The sequence below is a fragment of the Carlito syrichta genome, unplaced genomic scaffold, assembly GCF_000164805.1.
Source record: "Carlito syrichta isolate Samal-C Ts95f unplaced genomic scaffold, Tarsius_syrichta-2.0.1 Scaffold307338, whole genome shotgun sequence".
Lineage (NCBI taxonomy): Eukaryota > Metazoa > Chordata > Mammalia > Primates > Tarsiidae > Carlito > Carlito syrichta.
Window position 1 is genome coordinate 1 of NW_007251434.1, and position 15,477 is coordinate 15,477.

Here is a 15,477-nt window from a genome sequence, read left to right on the forward strand (position 1 = left end):
GTTTGAGACCCGCCTGGGCAACTTGGTGAGACCTCATCTCTACAATAAATCAAAAATTAGCCGGGTGTGGTAGCGCACGACTGTAGTTCCAGCCATTTGGAAGGCTAAGGCGGAAGGATCGCCGGAGCCCAGCAGGTCGAGAGGCTGCGGTGGCTGGGAGCAGCCACTGCATTCCAGTCTGGGCGACAGAGTGAGACTCCCAAAAAAAAAAAAAAAAAAAAAAAAAAAAAAAAAAAAGACCTGGGCCCTGGATCAGCTCAAGATGTCAACCTGGAGCACATAAACCACCACATAACAATAGGAGAAATGATCCATGAAACCAGCGGCAAGAGAGAAAAGAGAGGAGACAAAGAAGAATGAAGTTTCCAGTTGTGAGAAGTAAGGGTGGTATTATCTAAGCTTCCTTTAGATACCAAGACTGGGGAAGAGGATGAGGCAGAGGAAACTCTCACTGTACGGGATGAATTTTTTTAAAAATGAACTTTGAACAAAGTGAACAAACCCTCTTTGTTTTTCACACTCTATTATGTTTTAATTTTTTTGTCTGGCAATAAAGATGGTTTTAGATTTGTTAAAAAAAATGTATCTTTCACTGCCTGTTACAGTTCACCATTTGAAATTAATTTATTTGACTTAAAAAAATGAAAATATTCCTCGTGAAGGCTAAAATAATCAGTCATTAAGCACATGTACCTTGTTGTAAATTTGTTCCATCAAATTTTTTTACCCCCAATAGTGGGAATGGGAGTTTCAAGTAGGGAGGCAGGGCAAGCTGTGAGCGAGGCACAGGTCCAGGTGAGGGTCTGCATGGTCACAGGGCAGCTCCAGAGAAAAGGGTGGAGGGTGGTGGAAGGATGGAATGTTGAAACCATTCCTAAGCTGGTGTGGACCTTCTCTAGCAGGGGCGAGGAAGGGCAAGCTCAGGGAGCTGGAGGTGACTGTCACAGAACTACTACTTGTTGCGTATCTATCACTCTCCCCTTTTAGGTAAGGCACACGATTGCCCAGCCTGGGACTACATTCTCAGTTTCCCTTGAAGGTAGGTGTCACTATGTGGCTAAGTCATGGTTAGTGGGACGTGAGTGGAAACGATGTGTGAAACGTCAGTGTCATGGCCTTAAGAAGCATCTTTCTTGTTCCTCTCGTGGGCTGGAATGTGTATAGGGTGCTGCTGACTGAATATTGACCATGGGCCAGGCCAGACTCAAGGGGATGGTAGAGTAAAAAGACAAGAAATTTCAGTCCCTGGATGACCGCCTGGCTCAGGTCATCTCTTCCTGTCCCTCTGTCTTTGGGCCGTTACTTGAGAGGAAAACAGGTTTACATCTTGTCTTTCGGAATCTGTTGCATTAGCTTAGTCAACATTCCAAGGAAGAGAGGGATTTTTTGCACCCTTAGTTTTTCTCTGGTTCTGGGTAATGGTGTTTTAGCCACTGTGGGAAACAAAAAAATAAAATGCTTTTTCTTCTTAACTTGGGGAAACAAAGGTGAATGGACGAAGGTTTTTTTTTTTTTTTTAACCAATCCATCAATGGCCATTGATGGAAACATGAGTCCCCCATGTCCACTCTAGATTTAAAAAAGAACCTCCTTACTCATGGTGTTGAATCCTGTCTACGTCTCTTCCAAATCATTCTCTAGACGAGGCCCGACTGCCTCCAGTGATGAGTAATTACCTCCTTCCATGTTCGAAAACTTACTAGAAAGTTCTCCCTCACATGAAGGCGACACTGTCCGCTTAGTTTCCACTCCCTTAGGACCGCCTAGAAATCTAAGCTTTTCATGTGAAAGCCCTTCACATAATTGCAGTTGCCATCTGTCCATCTCAACGAGGCTACCGGCGTCCAGCACCCATTTTTCCCATGAGGACTGCTTGCCTAAAACCGATGGAACCAGGCCGACCACAGTTGCCGGTCGTGGGTGTCCCGACACCAACAAAGCAGGAAATGGACACAACCTTTTCCCCGGCGCGGGCCCCGAAGCCGCCGGGAAAGCTGTCGCCTGGAGCCAGAGTAACCGCGCTCGGGGCCACGCCCAGGTACGGGGCCGACCGTTCGAGCCGCGGCTGCCAATCAGGGAAGGGGCGGGGCTTACCGGCGGCGGGGCGGGGGGCGTCAACGCTCCGGGACCTGGAACAGGAGCCTCCCCGTCTCCTAAGAGATGGGAGGCGGAGATGAGGGCGTGGCCGCGGCTGCAGCCCCGCCCCCAGCTCTAGCCCCACCCCACTCCCAGCCCCACCCGGCGGGGAGGCCGGGGAAGGGGAAGCAGGCCCAGCCGGAAGGGGCCCACCCCCGGCTCCCGCTCTCCGGGCGTCCCTCCGGCATCCTAGCAACCCGCCTTCCCCGATTCTCTCACCCGCCGCATCCGCTCCCCGAGCGCGCCGCGGGCAGGCGCTGTAGAGGTTGTTTTGGCAGCGTGGTCGCTGCTGCGCGCGGGGCCGCTGTGACCGGGGCCGCCGGGCGCTCTCCAGGGCGCGCATCCTCACAGCCCGTCGGCGGGCCCGTCTGGAGAGGGCTGCTGGACAGAGCCACGGTTGGGGATGGGTGGGAGAGGGAGCGAAGAGGTGGAGAGGAAAATGGCGCCAGAGGCAGTGCCACCTCTCCCCCGACTGAAGTCTGCCGCCCTCCCCCATGTTGGCAATGTCTGCGTGGAGACAGTAACTGTGTGCAGAATGGACGAGGCACCGACTCCACTGAACACCAAAGGCCGCAGGCCGCGCTCCTCCTCTCCCCGTATCCAGAGCATGGGCCCCCACCCCACTTCCCTACACCCCGGGCTGCTCATAGGAACCTTGAGTTTCCTCTGGAAGTCAAAGCGAGGGATGGGAGTGGGGGTGAGGGGAGGGGGCCGAACGCTCGGAACTCTTCGGGCAGCTCAGCTCTCCCTACGCGAACTCCCAGCCTAGATGCTCACCTGTCCTCCTTTCAATGGCCCTTTTCACCACCAACACGAGAAGTGCCAGCAGGCAAAGACCCAGGATGGTTGGGATCAGGATATGAAACTCTTGGCCTTCCCGCTCAGACTGTGAGCCGTAGTTGAACGCTCTGGGGTAGGAGGGAAAGAGACAGACAGGGAAGAAGAGAAGGTTAGGACGGGAGGTAGGTTAAGGAGGCATTCTTGAGTGGCCAGCGTTTTTGGAAATGACTTAGCTTTGTCCCTTTGTTAACAGAATTTGCTCTACTCCTCCAAAAAGAGACTTGCCCATGGGATCAGGAAACGTGGGCACAAATTCAGATTCTGCTTGATACTGGCTGTGTGATCTTGAACAACCTCCTAACTTCTCTGAGACTTATTTCCCCATAAATAGGTAGAGTAAAATCTACTTCTTAAGACTGTTATGAAGATGAAATAAAATAGTGGATATAAAAAATTTAATGCACCTGGACTAGAGCAAGGCTTATTAACGACAGTTCCCCTACAAGTGTTCTGTGCCTTAGTTTCCTCACAAGAGTATTACAAATATTGAATGAGCTAGTTCCTTGTAACTGTGGTAAAGAAAATGCTTTTTTCATAGTGCTCCCTCTGCCTTGAAAGTCTCCCTCCATTTTCTCTACCTACTGAAATTTTATTTTCCTTAAAGGGATAGTGTGTAAGTCCACTTTTCTCCCCCAGTCATGGTAAGCCAGAATCAGTTTTTTCATGCTCTGTGTTTCCAATACCTGTTCATGCCCGTTACAAACCATATCACAGGCTTGTATTAGAAAGACCTGGGTATTGCATGTTTTCATCTTTTTACATTTTTAGGACATAGCACGATGCCCAACACACAGTAGAGACTAAGAAAATACTGGTTGGGTTTACCTTCTCCATTGATAGGTTGGCATGATTTACTGAACTAGGAATCAGGAGTCCTGGTTGTATTTGAAACCACTTAACTCTCATGGCCTTAGTTTCCCCCATCTATAGAACCCAAGTGATGTTGAAGGTCCCTTTTCTCATGAACGTGTTTGCCTTTGCTTAGACAAAAATAATTCTGGTTATTACAGGTTTTCTGCGGAATCTGCTGTAATGCTGCCCCCTCGTGGTTTATTGCAGTACTTCCCTGGACTGCACCCCGGTCTTTAGATCAATGCTATCCAATATGTAATTTTAAATTCCTAGTAGCCACATTAAAAAAGTAAAAGAAAATGGGTGAAAAATAATCTTAATATTTAATACTCTAATCATTAATTTTGTTTTTATTCTCATTTAGTCCTTCCCTATCAAAACATTTGAATGCATCTGAGTGACTGAAAGACTTGATCTTACTTCTTCTGACAGAGTCAGTGTTGGGGCATCAACAAACATATTCTTGTTGATGGGACTAATGAGTTAATGTGCCATATTCAAAGGGAGTATATTTCTCAGTGGCCTAGAGACAAAACCAAGTCTCTTTGCCTGGGTTCTAGCCCATCCTGAACGACGGACTCTTACCTCTGTTTATGCAACCTGGTGTGGTGATTGTAGCTGGCTGTCCGGGACTTGAGCAGCCGTGCCAGAGCTGAGGTCTTTGAGGCTGTTGTGGATGGCAGGAGGGTTGTGGGCTTGGCAGTTGCTACTGAAGTCGCTCTGGAAACTTGAGGGTGGTGGGTGATTCGGGAAGTGGGGTAGAGGTGCTGGACTGGAGGGGCTTCAGTTCTTTGAGTTGGCATAGTAGCTACAGGATATAGCAATAAAAAGCGATCCTTTATATATACACTCTAGTCTCTAACAGGACTGAGTCACCACCTCTTTCCATAGTACACACTTCCCTTTTATGCAGACTGCCTTTGTTCTTGCCCTCCTTTTGGCCTGAAATGCCTTCTTAGCATGCCATCTACACCTAGTCAATTCCAAGTATATTTGCTTCTAATACCATTTATTTCAGGAAGCCTTCCCTGACTTCCCAGACAGATGGGCTTACCCTCCTCTGAGCAGGGAGGAAAGCCTCGTGTGCAGTTCTATCCTCACTCTGCCTCATGCTGTGTTTGTGTGCTTATCTGTTCTCCCCCATTCCACATCTACCAGTCACAACCTTGTCTGTGTGATCCGCTCAGTTACACTGTCCCTCTTGGCTCCCTAGTGTAATAGTGTTCAACTAATGCATCTACTTCACAGGGTATATGGGAAATATTACATATACAGGGTATATGATGGAAATATTATGTGTCAAAATGCATTTAAAACTGGAAAATTGTATCTAAAAAGGCACTTGTATCTATAAAGGCACTTGTTAGTATGATAATCATGAATCCTTTAATTGCAAAATAGAGTTATTAAAATCACTAGATGCCAGAAGGTAGAAGACAGGCCTACAGGGAGCAGGAGGCTTGGTGACCTCCAGCTAAGAAACGTGCCCAGTGTTGGTTTTTGCCGTCATTCATAAAAGAGCTAGATTTTGTGAATGGAGCACAAACTTCAATGTTTGTGGCGCCACCTGGTGGTGATAGCTAAGTTATGCAGCTAGGGCCTGGTGTCCGGGCTGTAGGCTAGACTTTAAGATATGGGAAACAGATGTTAGCGAGGAAACCTCTCCCAAGACAGGGAAACACATAACTGAGACTCAGCTCCGTTCTGCCAGCCACTCTATGAACCGAACACACACGCCCTCCTCCATGTTCACACTGCCACAACATCTCCCCCACCTCTCCCTCCCTCGCCCTGGTGAACTGACCTTTGTCTGTAAATTCGGAAGAACTGGCATGTGGCAGCATCTGGAGCCAATGGGGCAGGTGCGGAAATTTAGGAAACCATTGTGGAGGCTCCTTTTCCCAGAATGGCTCATACTGTACTGGAGGCAAGAGGAATACATTGGTGGTCTCTAGGGGGAGACTGAGGCTTGGGGAAGGGTCCTGTTGGTGCGAGCTGAAGCTGACTCAATCAGGATGGCCGTGAGGGAATGAGGACAGAGATCACTCAGAGAAGCAGAAAAGGAACTGGGTTGGAGGCTTCCCTGAAGAACGTACTTGTTCCTCCAACCCAGTCAACATCCCCTGCAAAACCATCAGAGGTTTTTGGGATTCAGGACTCTGAGCTGTGCATGAGTGCTGCTCATGTGTGGGGAAGTCAGTGGAGGAAAAGAGAAAGGCAGGATTATGGAGAAATAAAGGATGTGACCATACAGTATCAAGTTTGTCCTATAAATGCGGCTCCATAAATGAGTGTCTTTCCTCATTTCTTGTGGGACAATTATGTAGGACAATGAAGCCCTTTTGTTTCCAGTTTCCTCTGGCCTCAGAGCCTCCCCTCAATTTCTAATCCTCAGTCCCCTCATGCCCTGAGTGGGATGGGCCATACAAGAAGAGCACCTATCTTGTTCCTTACCCTCACTTTGGACAGTAAGTTCTGTGGCCCATGAAGTTACTTGACTATGAGATTTCACGAGGATCTCAATTATTATGTGGCCAATATGGCAGCAATATAAGTCTGGGGGACTGTTATAGTTAGATGGTTGCCCTGATCTTCCTAAGTGGAAATGTTTTCTGGGTGTGCTGAGCCTCCAGTCAGCAAAGGCACCTACCACTGTGGACATTCAAGGTGACTTTCTGGGTCTTTCCTCTGTTTGTCCTCTTGCCTGTCCCACAGGCGTAGACTCCACTGTCACTCTCGGTCAGATCTGTCACCTCCACTTGGAACAGATTCTTGTCTGGGCATGGCTGCAGTGTGACCCGGTCCCTGTATTCCTCCTTGACGAACTTGTTGGACACCACGGTACTGCATCTTTTAGAGTCAGCCGTCTCTCGGCACAAATAGATCCTCACGTGTGTTTCGGGAAGAGGAAGTGGGCACTCGATGGTAACGGATCCGCCCAGTTCCCCGTCCACTTGTATTTCTGGGAGGGTCCTCAGAGCACCCGATACTGCAGAGAGAGGAGATTTATGCAGAGGGAGCACCATCCCCAGCTGTATTCCAGCACCATCTACTTCCAGGCTTCAACTCTCTCTCCAACCTTAGCCCAGGCCCCAGCCCAACCTCATGCTCATCCCCAGGTCCAGCCCCATACCCATCATCAGCCCAGCCTCAGCCAGCCTTTGGCCTCGGCCCTATCCTCGTTTCTACCCTCAGCCTCATCCTCGGCCCCTTCCCAACCCCAACCCTATGCCCAAACTCTCTCTTAACCCTCAGCCCCAGCCCCAGCCTCTTCACCAAACCCAAATCCATGAGGACCCCGACACCAACTCCTGAGAAGAGAGTAAAAACTATAGCATCCACTCTGAGTAGAGGTAGTATGCTCCTGAACAGCACATAGCCACCATGTGACCTCAGCGTGGTGGCGGGAGCTGTGGCACAATCATGCTACACCAGGTCTTCCTTCCTAGTTTTGTTTGCCCAGGTCCATCCATCAGCTGTTCATCCACAGTTCTTTTATTAGATCATTCGACGAGTGTCTATTAAGTGCCCTTCCTGTGACAGTAAGCTAGCAGGCTTCCCTCCCTCAGCACGAATCATTTGGTGAGTTATACTCATCAGCAGTCTCTCCGGCAGAGAGGAGATACCATGGGCAGTGTGATACTTCCCATGGCAGAGCTGGCAAGGGGTTTCTTGGAGGGAGGGAGTCTGGCCACCTGATCCAGGTTGTTGCAGGGGTGAGACAGTTGGAGGAAGGTTTTCTGGGAGAAGCAATGTCTGAGTTGTGACCTGAAGGAATGGGTGTGGAGGACAACTGAGAGAGGGACAAGGCTCACCATAGACATAAGGAACACAGGAGGGAAAGCAAGAGTGTGCACAAGTGGGTGTGCATAAGTGCACGGTTGTGCACATGCTATGTGTGTGTTGGGGAGGCTGTGGAGCAGAGAGGGATAAAGGGTGTGAATCATGAGTTCCTGACATTGAAAAGCATATGCTTTGGGTGAAGAAGGCAGGTCTAATGCAGCTGAGCCAGCTACAGAAGGGGATAAGGCCATGTATGACTGTCAACTTAAGTGACTCTAAAGGATGCAGTACTGTGGTGTCCAACAAGTTTGTCAAGGAGAAATACAGGGACCGGGTCACACTGCAGCCATGCCCAGACAAGACTCTGTTCTAATAAGTGTCTGCATATTTCTGGGAAGAGGGTTCATAGAGTAAAGTGTGTGTGAGTTGAGCTGGGCTGGAGGAGCAGAGAGTTTTCCAGAAGCAAGAACAGTCCTCACAAAGGCTAGGATGTGAGAGAGAATATAGCATATCCACAGGTGGAGAGAGGTTTTCTAGCTTACTGAGATTTATCTGCAGACTCTGCATTAAGGATAGCTCCAAGGAGTTTTGTCAAATGAGTCAGGGAAAGCTTAGGAAAGAGGCAGGGCTTGGGGCTTCTTGCTAAGGACATTCCAGGTAGAGGGAAACATTTTGGCAAGGGCAGAGGTAGAAACAACCAAGGGATCAGAAATGGGAGTGGAGAGGGCAGAGAGGGACTGGAAAGGGAGCATTTACTGAACATGCTGAGATCTGACAGTGTGGCTGTTGTTAACATGGTAGGGAGAGGCAGAGGAGCCAGCCAGAGACACGAGACCTGACGTGGAAATCCTCACATGGAAAACCCAACACTGCTTTAAAACTGCTAGAAACTGAGTCATAAGGTAGCCTCATGACTACAACACAGAAATGGATGGGTGACCCATCCACAAAATCCTGGTCAAAGGACAAAGTCACCCTCAAGGAGGTGGAAGGATCACCCTATGCATCCAGATAGCCCCCACTGGCATGGGCAGCTGACTGCCAAGGGTGGAAGTGCAGGGAAGTGTTTGAGTAAGACTGAATCAGCTAGGAAGGGGCTGTGAATGCTGCTTTCCCAAGAGCCAGATGTTACCAAATGGGCAGGGGCATGTCAGAGCATCGCCATGCGGACACCTCCAGTGGCCTCAGTCTGCTCTGGTCGACAAGGAAGCAGTAGCTGTTGTGTGAAAATGACCAGACTCAAAAAGAAAAGTGACCAGTTTTCCTTGAGTTCATTGTAAACTCTAACCTATATCCAAGACTTAGAAAAACAGATTTCCAAAACAGAGGAAAGGTAGATCCATGCACACGAGACTCCTCTGAAGGGAACTCCCTAAGGTGAAGATGACTTGGTCCTGCCCTGAGGCATGGTGATTCCACCGTCTAGGACAGGGTCTGTCAATCTGTGTTTTTCAAGCCAGCATGACTGGTGGCATTTCTGCAGTTCTGAGATGTATAACCACATTTACAACTGATTCTGGGGAAGAATGGGAGTGGCGAGAGAAGGTGTCTAAATGAACCAACCTGTTCAATAGTAATATTTTAGAGGCTACTAAGGAAGTGACATTCATCTCTAAATTGGGGACTGGATTTTCAGTGGTGATGGTAGAGGAGAGAGAAATAAGAGATTTAAAAAGCCCCTCCCAATATATTATTGGATGTAAAGAGATGTTTGGAACATGGGGAAAAAATCCTATAATTTTCGTAATGCAAAACAAGGTCAAGTCCCTGGGGCCTTGGTGGCTGGGGATGCTCTGGAGATAGACTGACTTCCACTTAGCAGTGACCTTCTAGATGGGCCTGGAGATGAGGACCAGATCACCTCAAATCAGAACAGAATCTTGAAAAGAAGAGATTGTTATGTTTATCAAAAGGAGCATATATATATTTTTTAAAGATGAGAAACACGGCACTCAGCTTCCCACTTTTCTTGTACAGCCACCTGGTGTTTTCAGTCCTGCTGCCTGTCAGAATGAGTGAAGTGTCCGTCCCTCTACCTGTGTTCCCAGTCTGTTGGCTCACCTGTTTTAGAATGTCTCATCTGCAGTAATCCCTTTTGTCTCCCTGATCATTGGTTTCTCCTTCTCCTCTAGTATTGCCATAGCTTACACACATTCTCTGGTACTGCCTATCTTGACTGATTGATTTTGATTGATTGAGCTGGAGTCTTGCTCTGTCACCCAGGCTGGGGTACAGTGGCATGATCTAGCTTCTGCTCATCGTCTTCCTCTTTTCATCCCTGGCTTCTCCTGCATCACATGGGTCCTGGTATATCCATAGTAGACACCCTAGCTTGCAAGTACAGTTTCTGTCCACCCCCACCTTCTTCCCAAATAGCCACCTGTGGCCACCCTTTTATAGATCAGTTGTCAGTCTCAACCACAGCCTCAACCTCCTTTGCTCAGGTGATCCTTCCTTCCCAGCCTCCCAAGCAGCTGGGACTACAGGTGTAAGCCACCACTCTTGGCTAACGTTTCTATTTTTTGTAGAGATGAGGTCTTGCTTTGTTGCCTAGGCTGGTGTCGATCTCCTGGGCTCAAGTGATCCTTGTGCCTTGGCCTCCGGAAGTGTTGAGATTACAGGTGGGAGCCACTGTGCCTAGCCTGCCCATCTTTAAAGACCCCTCAGTTGACCATTTCTCTCCCTTCCACCTGCCAACCCACTTCCCTGCTTTCTTTTTCAAACCAGTCTTCAAGCTCAGTAAATCAAATTCAATCCCATACCCTCCAATTTCTCTTCAATCTTCTCGCATCAGAATTTCATCTCCAACGTCCTACAGAAACCGCTCCTGTCAAGTTACCAAAGTTGCTCTGTTGCCACATTTAGTGGAAACTTTTGTCTTCATCTCTTCACCATTTCAGTGGCAGTTGGCAGAATGGAAACCACCTTGTCTGACTTTCCTGGTACACAGTCTCAACGGCTAGTTCTTGTCAGTCTTTGCTCTTACTCTCCTTCTCTCTCTCCTCTCAAAGTTAGGCTGGCCCAGGGACTGCAACTCAGGCCTGCTCTTTTCTCTGTCCTCCTTTTCCCCTCCTCTTGCTAGCTAGTTTTCTCTGTGACTTTTAATGTTGACTGTCTGTAGGTTTCACTAAAATGTGATCTCAGCTATACCTTTACCTCTGAGCTCCAGACTTGCCTCTCTGACATTTCTACTTGGACTCCACCTTGAACATTTAAGACATTCCAAGCTTCCAATGGCCAGAAAAAAACTCTTAATTTCTCCTCAAAAACCTATTATTTTGCACATTCTTCCAATGATCCCATCATCCACCCAAACACATCCCATGTTAAAGAACCAAATAATGTGTATTTGGTTGATGACCTCCAAATACACATTGATGACCTCCAAACACATCCCATGTTAAAGAACCAAATAATGTGTATGTGTGTGCCTGTGTGTGTACTGGATCGCAACATCAAGTACATGTATATGTGAAGTATTATTATGGGTCAAGGTAAAAAAAGGCTGGAATCCTACCGATAGGATACTGACTTGCTTGATGATGGAACTCCACATATGGCTCCAGAGAGTATGGTCTAGAGCTTGTGTCTGATATGCTGGGCCCTGGGGATCAGGCCCACTCCAACATTTACAGGACCTTGGGCAGGAGTACAAATGAAGGCCCAGATGCCATATGTCGAAATACTTTAAAGTTATAAATCAAGCAAATAAACTGTTGAATAAAATATGCTTTATTCTCCTAGCTTGACAGAGGTACACCCTCCTCTCATGTTCACTCTAACACCTGGTGTGCAGGGAAAATCGTCCCAGGCTTCCTGTCTCTAGCCTCTGCTCATTGCCTTCTTCTTTTCATCCCTGGTTCCTCCCGCATCACACAGGTCCTGGTATATCCATAGTAGACACCCTAGCTTGCAAATACAGTCTCTGTCCACCCCCATCTTCTTCCCAAATAGCCACCTGTGGTCACCCTTTTATAGGTCAGTTGTCAATCTCAAGAGGAAAACCCGGGTTAGAAGCATACAGTCATGAGATGGTAGGCCTAGAGACACTTGGACAGGGAATTTCAGTTCTAGAAGACGGGGTGTGGGCATGAGCCTGGGATAGGAACATTCCCCCTGGACCTGTAAACTCCTCACTCTGTGGGGATGGGCATGAAAGGTGGACAATGCCGACGGCAGTGGCTCACACCCATAATCCCAGCACTCTGGAAGACTGAGGGGAGAGGATTGCCTGAGCCCAGTAGTTTGAGACCAGCCTGGGCAACTTGGCGAGACCTCACTTCTACAACAAATTTTTAAAAAAAATTAGTCGGACATGGTGGTGCACACCTGTAGTTCTGGTTACTTGGAATGCTGAGGCGGAAGGATTGCCTGAGCCCAGCAAGTCGAGGCTGCAGAAGCCGTGAGCATGACATGACATTGCACTCCAACCGGAAGGATTGCCTGAACCCCGCAAGTCGAGGCTGCAGAAGTCGTGAGCATGACATTGCACTCCAACCTGGGCAGCAGAGTGAGACTCTGACTCAAAAAAAACCAAGGCTGGACCCAAGCCCTCTCTGGCCCATCTAGAATGATGGTACTGCTCAGGTCAGACCAAGACAGTGCAATTCAGGGGGCCTTTTCTCCTCTAAGTCTTCCATTCCCTCCCAACTCCTCTCCTCCTCAGGTTTACGTTTAGTTATCCATCCACAGTGCCTGCATATCTCCTACCACCTCTCACAGTGTCTGACATTTCATTCAAACTCCATTCCTTTGGGCTTTTAAGATTTTCAATTTTCAGCTCAACAACTATTTGAGTTTCTTCCATATTCAAGACATCACAAAGAAAGCAAATAAGAATATGAAAACATTTTGACCCTGTACGAGCTTATTATTGAATAAACCAGATGAAAACACACTGAACACTCTACAAGGTGGAATATGATCGGCTATTAGGGTTCCGCAGAGGGAGCTCAGGAACATCCATAGGAAGGAGGTGAAGTTTGAGATGGACTTTGAAGAATCTATAAAAGGTGAAGGTGAAAGGGAGGGTGATCCTGGCAGAAGGCATAGCATGAGCAGGGGCATGGTAGTAGGAATGTGTGGCCTATGTGCCATGAGGAGTCCTGTGGCTGGAGGTTAGGAAAGTGCTGGGGAGTGCGGTAGGTTCGGAGTGTGAATGAAAATACAGGGAAGGCTGTATATTGAATTTAGCAGGCAGTTGGAGCCATTGAAGGTTTCTGGGAAGGGCAATCTTGTGATTAGGGTCAAGCTTTAGGAACATTAGTCTCGAGCAGCACGCAGGCTGAGTTAGAGGAAGTGGAAAAGATAGTTAAGAGAGGATGGTGCATTATTTTCCTTTCCATTGCCTCTGATACCTCCCCAGTAGAGACTGCCATTGCCCCTCATTCCTGTAAATGTGAATCTAGGAGCTACATGAATGGACCATTGATTGATCAAGGTCTGGGTGAGGATAAACAAGAAAAGGTGGCAAAAAGTCAATCTGGCATTTTGTGGCCAATGACAGAGATTCTTCAGACACATGGATGGCTGGTTTGGATGGCGACCAACGAGGAGTTTGAGGTAAGATGTTAGGCAAGTTGCATCTCAGATCTTGGTGGGATATTCAAGTGGGGTTTTCCCAGGAAACAGTTGTAAATTGAGATATGTAATTCAGGAAATAGATTAGGGATACTGAGTGGATTACAGAGTCTTCATTTAGGGTGGAAAGCTGGAAATTCAGGATTGAGAAAGATCTAAAGAGAGAGAATGTAGAGGAAAGAAGAAAGAACTATTGAGACACTTGCTTCAAGAGCCCATATTAATAGGCTAGTTTTTCTAGGATTGGTGATACTTTCAGCCCTTAAGAGTTTATACTTGGGCTGGGCATGGTGGCTCAGCCTGTAATCCCAGTACTTTGGGAGGCCAAGGTGAGAGGATTGCCTGAACCCAGGGTCTTGGGACCAGCCTGGGCAACTTGGTGAGACCTCATCTCCACAATAAATCAAAGAATAAGCTGGGCATGGTAGTGCATGCCTGTAGTTCCAGCTACTTGGAAGACTAAGGTGGAAGGATCGCCTGAGCTCAGCAGGTCGAGACTGTGGTGCCCATGAGCATGTCACTACACTCCAGCCTGGGCGACAGAGTGAGACTCCGACTCAAAAAAAAAAAAAAAGAGTTAACACTTGGCTAGAGTCTGTAATCTCAGCCCTTTGAGAGGCTGAGGCAGGAGGATTGTTTGAGGTCAGGAGTTTGAGACCAGCAACATAGCAAGAACTCATCTCTACAAAAAAATGTTTAAAAATTGCTGGGTGTGGGGGTGTGTGTCTGTAGTCCCAGTTATTTGGAAGGCTGAGGTGACAGAATTGCTTGAGTCTAGGGGTTCTAGGCTATGGTGATCCGTGATCTTGCCACTGCAAAGCAAGAACCCCACCTCCAAAGTAAAAAACAAGCAACAACAACAACAAAAAACCACCTGACCTAAACAGGAGATTCTGGAGTGGAGAGAGGAACCCTAGCAGTGAGTTAGGAGGATCTCTGATACCTTACATGGCCTCCACTTTTTATCTGTCCCAGATGTTGGTTTGGAGCTGAACCCATCCAGAAACATCAGAGCTGGAGATGCCAGGCAACTTCTTACCTGTGGCCAATTCCAACCTCACAGGAAATCTGAAGTGTTTCCCCACGGCACTTACCTGACAGGAAGTAAAATGACCAAAGCCAGAAGTCCATTATTTCTCCTAGAGCAAGATGCCATCCAAGAGCCTCCGGAGAGGGGAACAGAACCCACTGTTCTCTCAGGAACCTCTCACAATCTGGAGTTTGCAAAAGATTTCTACCCCCACAAAGAGCATGGTTTGAAAATGAGGAAATGACAACCTGTCTGGCTTGCTAATTAGTCTTAGGCTAAAAAAGAGACTACTAGCAAACCACAGAGGAAGTCAGAAGCTGAGAAAACATGTTGTGTTGGTGAGAATGGGTCGCTGAGGTCAAAGGGCCTCTAGGACGTCCCCCAAGGCTATTAGCAGATATCAGGCCTGATATTTCTTTGCCTTGGCACTTTTTCTTGGAGGAGCTTCCCATGCTTTGTTTATTACTTGACTCCCGAGCTGGAGTCATTTGCTTTATTTCTGCCTTCATGATAAAAGAGCCTCGTGACCAATTTTCCTGGCCTGAGAATGGCTATATGAACAGAAGCTGGGGCAGAAGGTACTGGTTGCCATCCTTACTGGTCACCAGTTAACTCATCTTTATCAATATCTTTGAGCCCCAACTATGTGGAGAGACTGGCTGTAGACTTTGAGCAATCCACTACTTTTCTCTGAGCCTCAATTTCTCCATCTAAAAAATAAATAAAGGTGGGACTAGGCAATCCCTGGCACTCCCTCCTGTAGAACTTGTTCCTGGGGCCTTAACAATAGTTCACCAGCGCCTCAGTCATCCCATCTCCCTAATCTGCCCCAACTGTCTCCCTAAGGTGGTACCTTCTGGCAGGGGCCTAGGCCTCTGTCCAGTGACCACCGGGGCAATGCTAGGAGTAGGGTGTGATAAGTCACATAGCAATTCAGCCTGAAGTCACAGCAGCCAGGTAGAGTCATCCTTTAGGACCCTGAGGATTCTTGTGTGAGGCCCGTTGACCGATGAAGAGAGAGGGGCTGAGGCCATAAAGTATCATGGAAAGAGCTTTGGATTCAAGTCAGGGGACCTGAGTTCTTGTCTTGGCTTGGACCTTTCTAGCTTTGGGCAAGCTTCCCCGGGCCTCCATTTTCTCATTGATCAAACGGAGATAGGCCCTTCCCAGCCTACCTCACATGGCTTTTTGTGGGGCCCAGCAGAACTCAAAGATATGGAAGGGCTTTAAGAGCTCTTTTTTTTTTTTTTTTTTTA

At 47.9% G+C, this 15,477-nt stretch overlaps 1 protein-coding gene across 1 annotated transcript; it reads right to left on the reverse strand.

Moving 5' to 3' along the window:
* Nucleotides 1-1,838: 1,838 nt before the first annotated feature.
* FCMR (Fc fragment of IgM receptor) lies at nucleotides 1,839-14,362 on the reverse strand (the record flags this gene model as incomplete). The annotated part of the gene is made up of 7 exons (XM_008064442.1): nucleotides 14,286-14,362; nucleotides 6,482-6,817; nucleotides 5,633-5,749; nucleotides 4,414-4,636; nucleotides 2,914-3,044; nucleotides 2,356-2,514; nucleotides 1,839-2,153 (listed from the first exon to the last, which is right to left on the reverse strand). Coding segments are annotated over exons 1-7 (1,318 nt in total), but the record flags the coding sequence as incomplete, so codon positions are not given.
* Nucleotides 14,363-15,477: the final 1,115 nt, after the last annotated feature.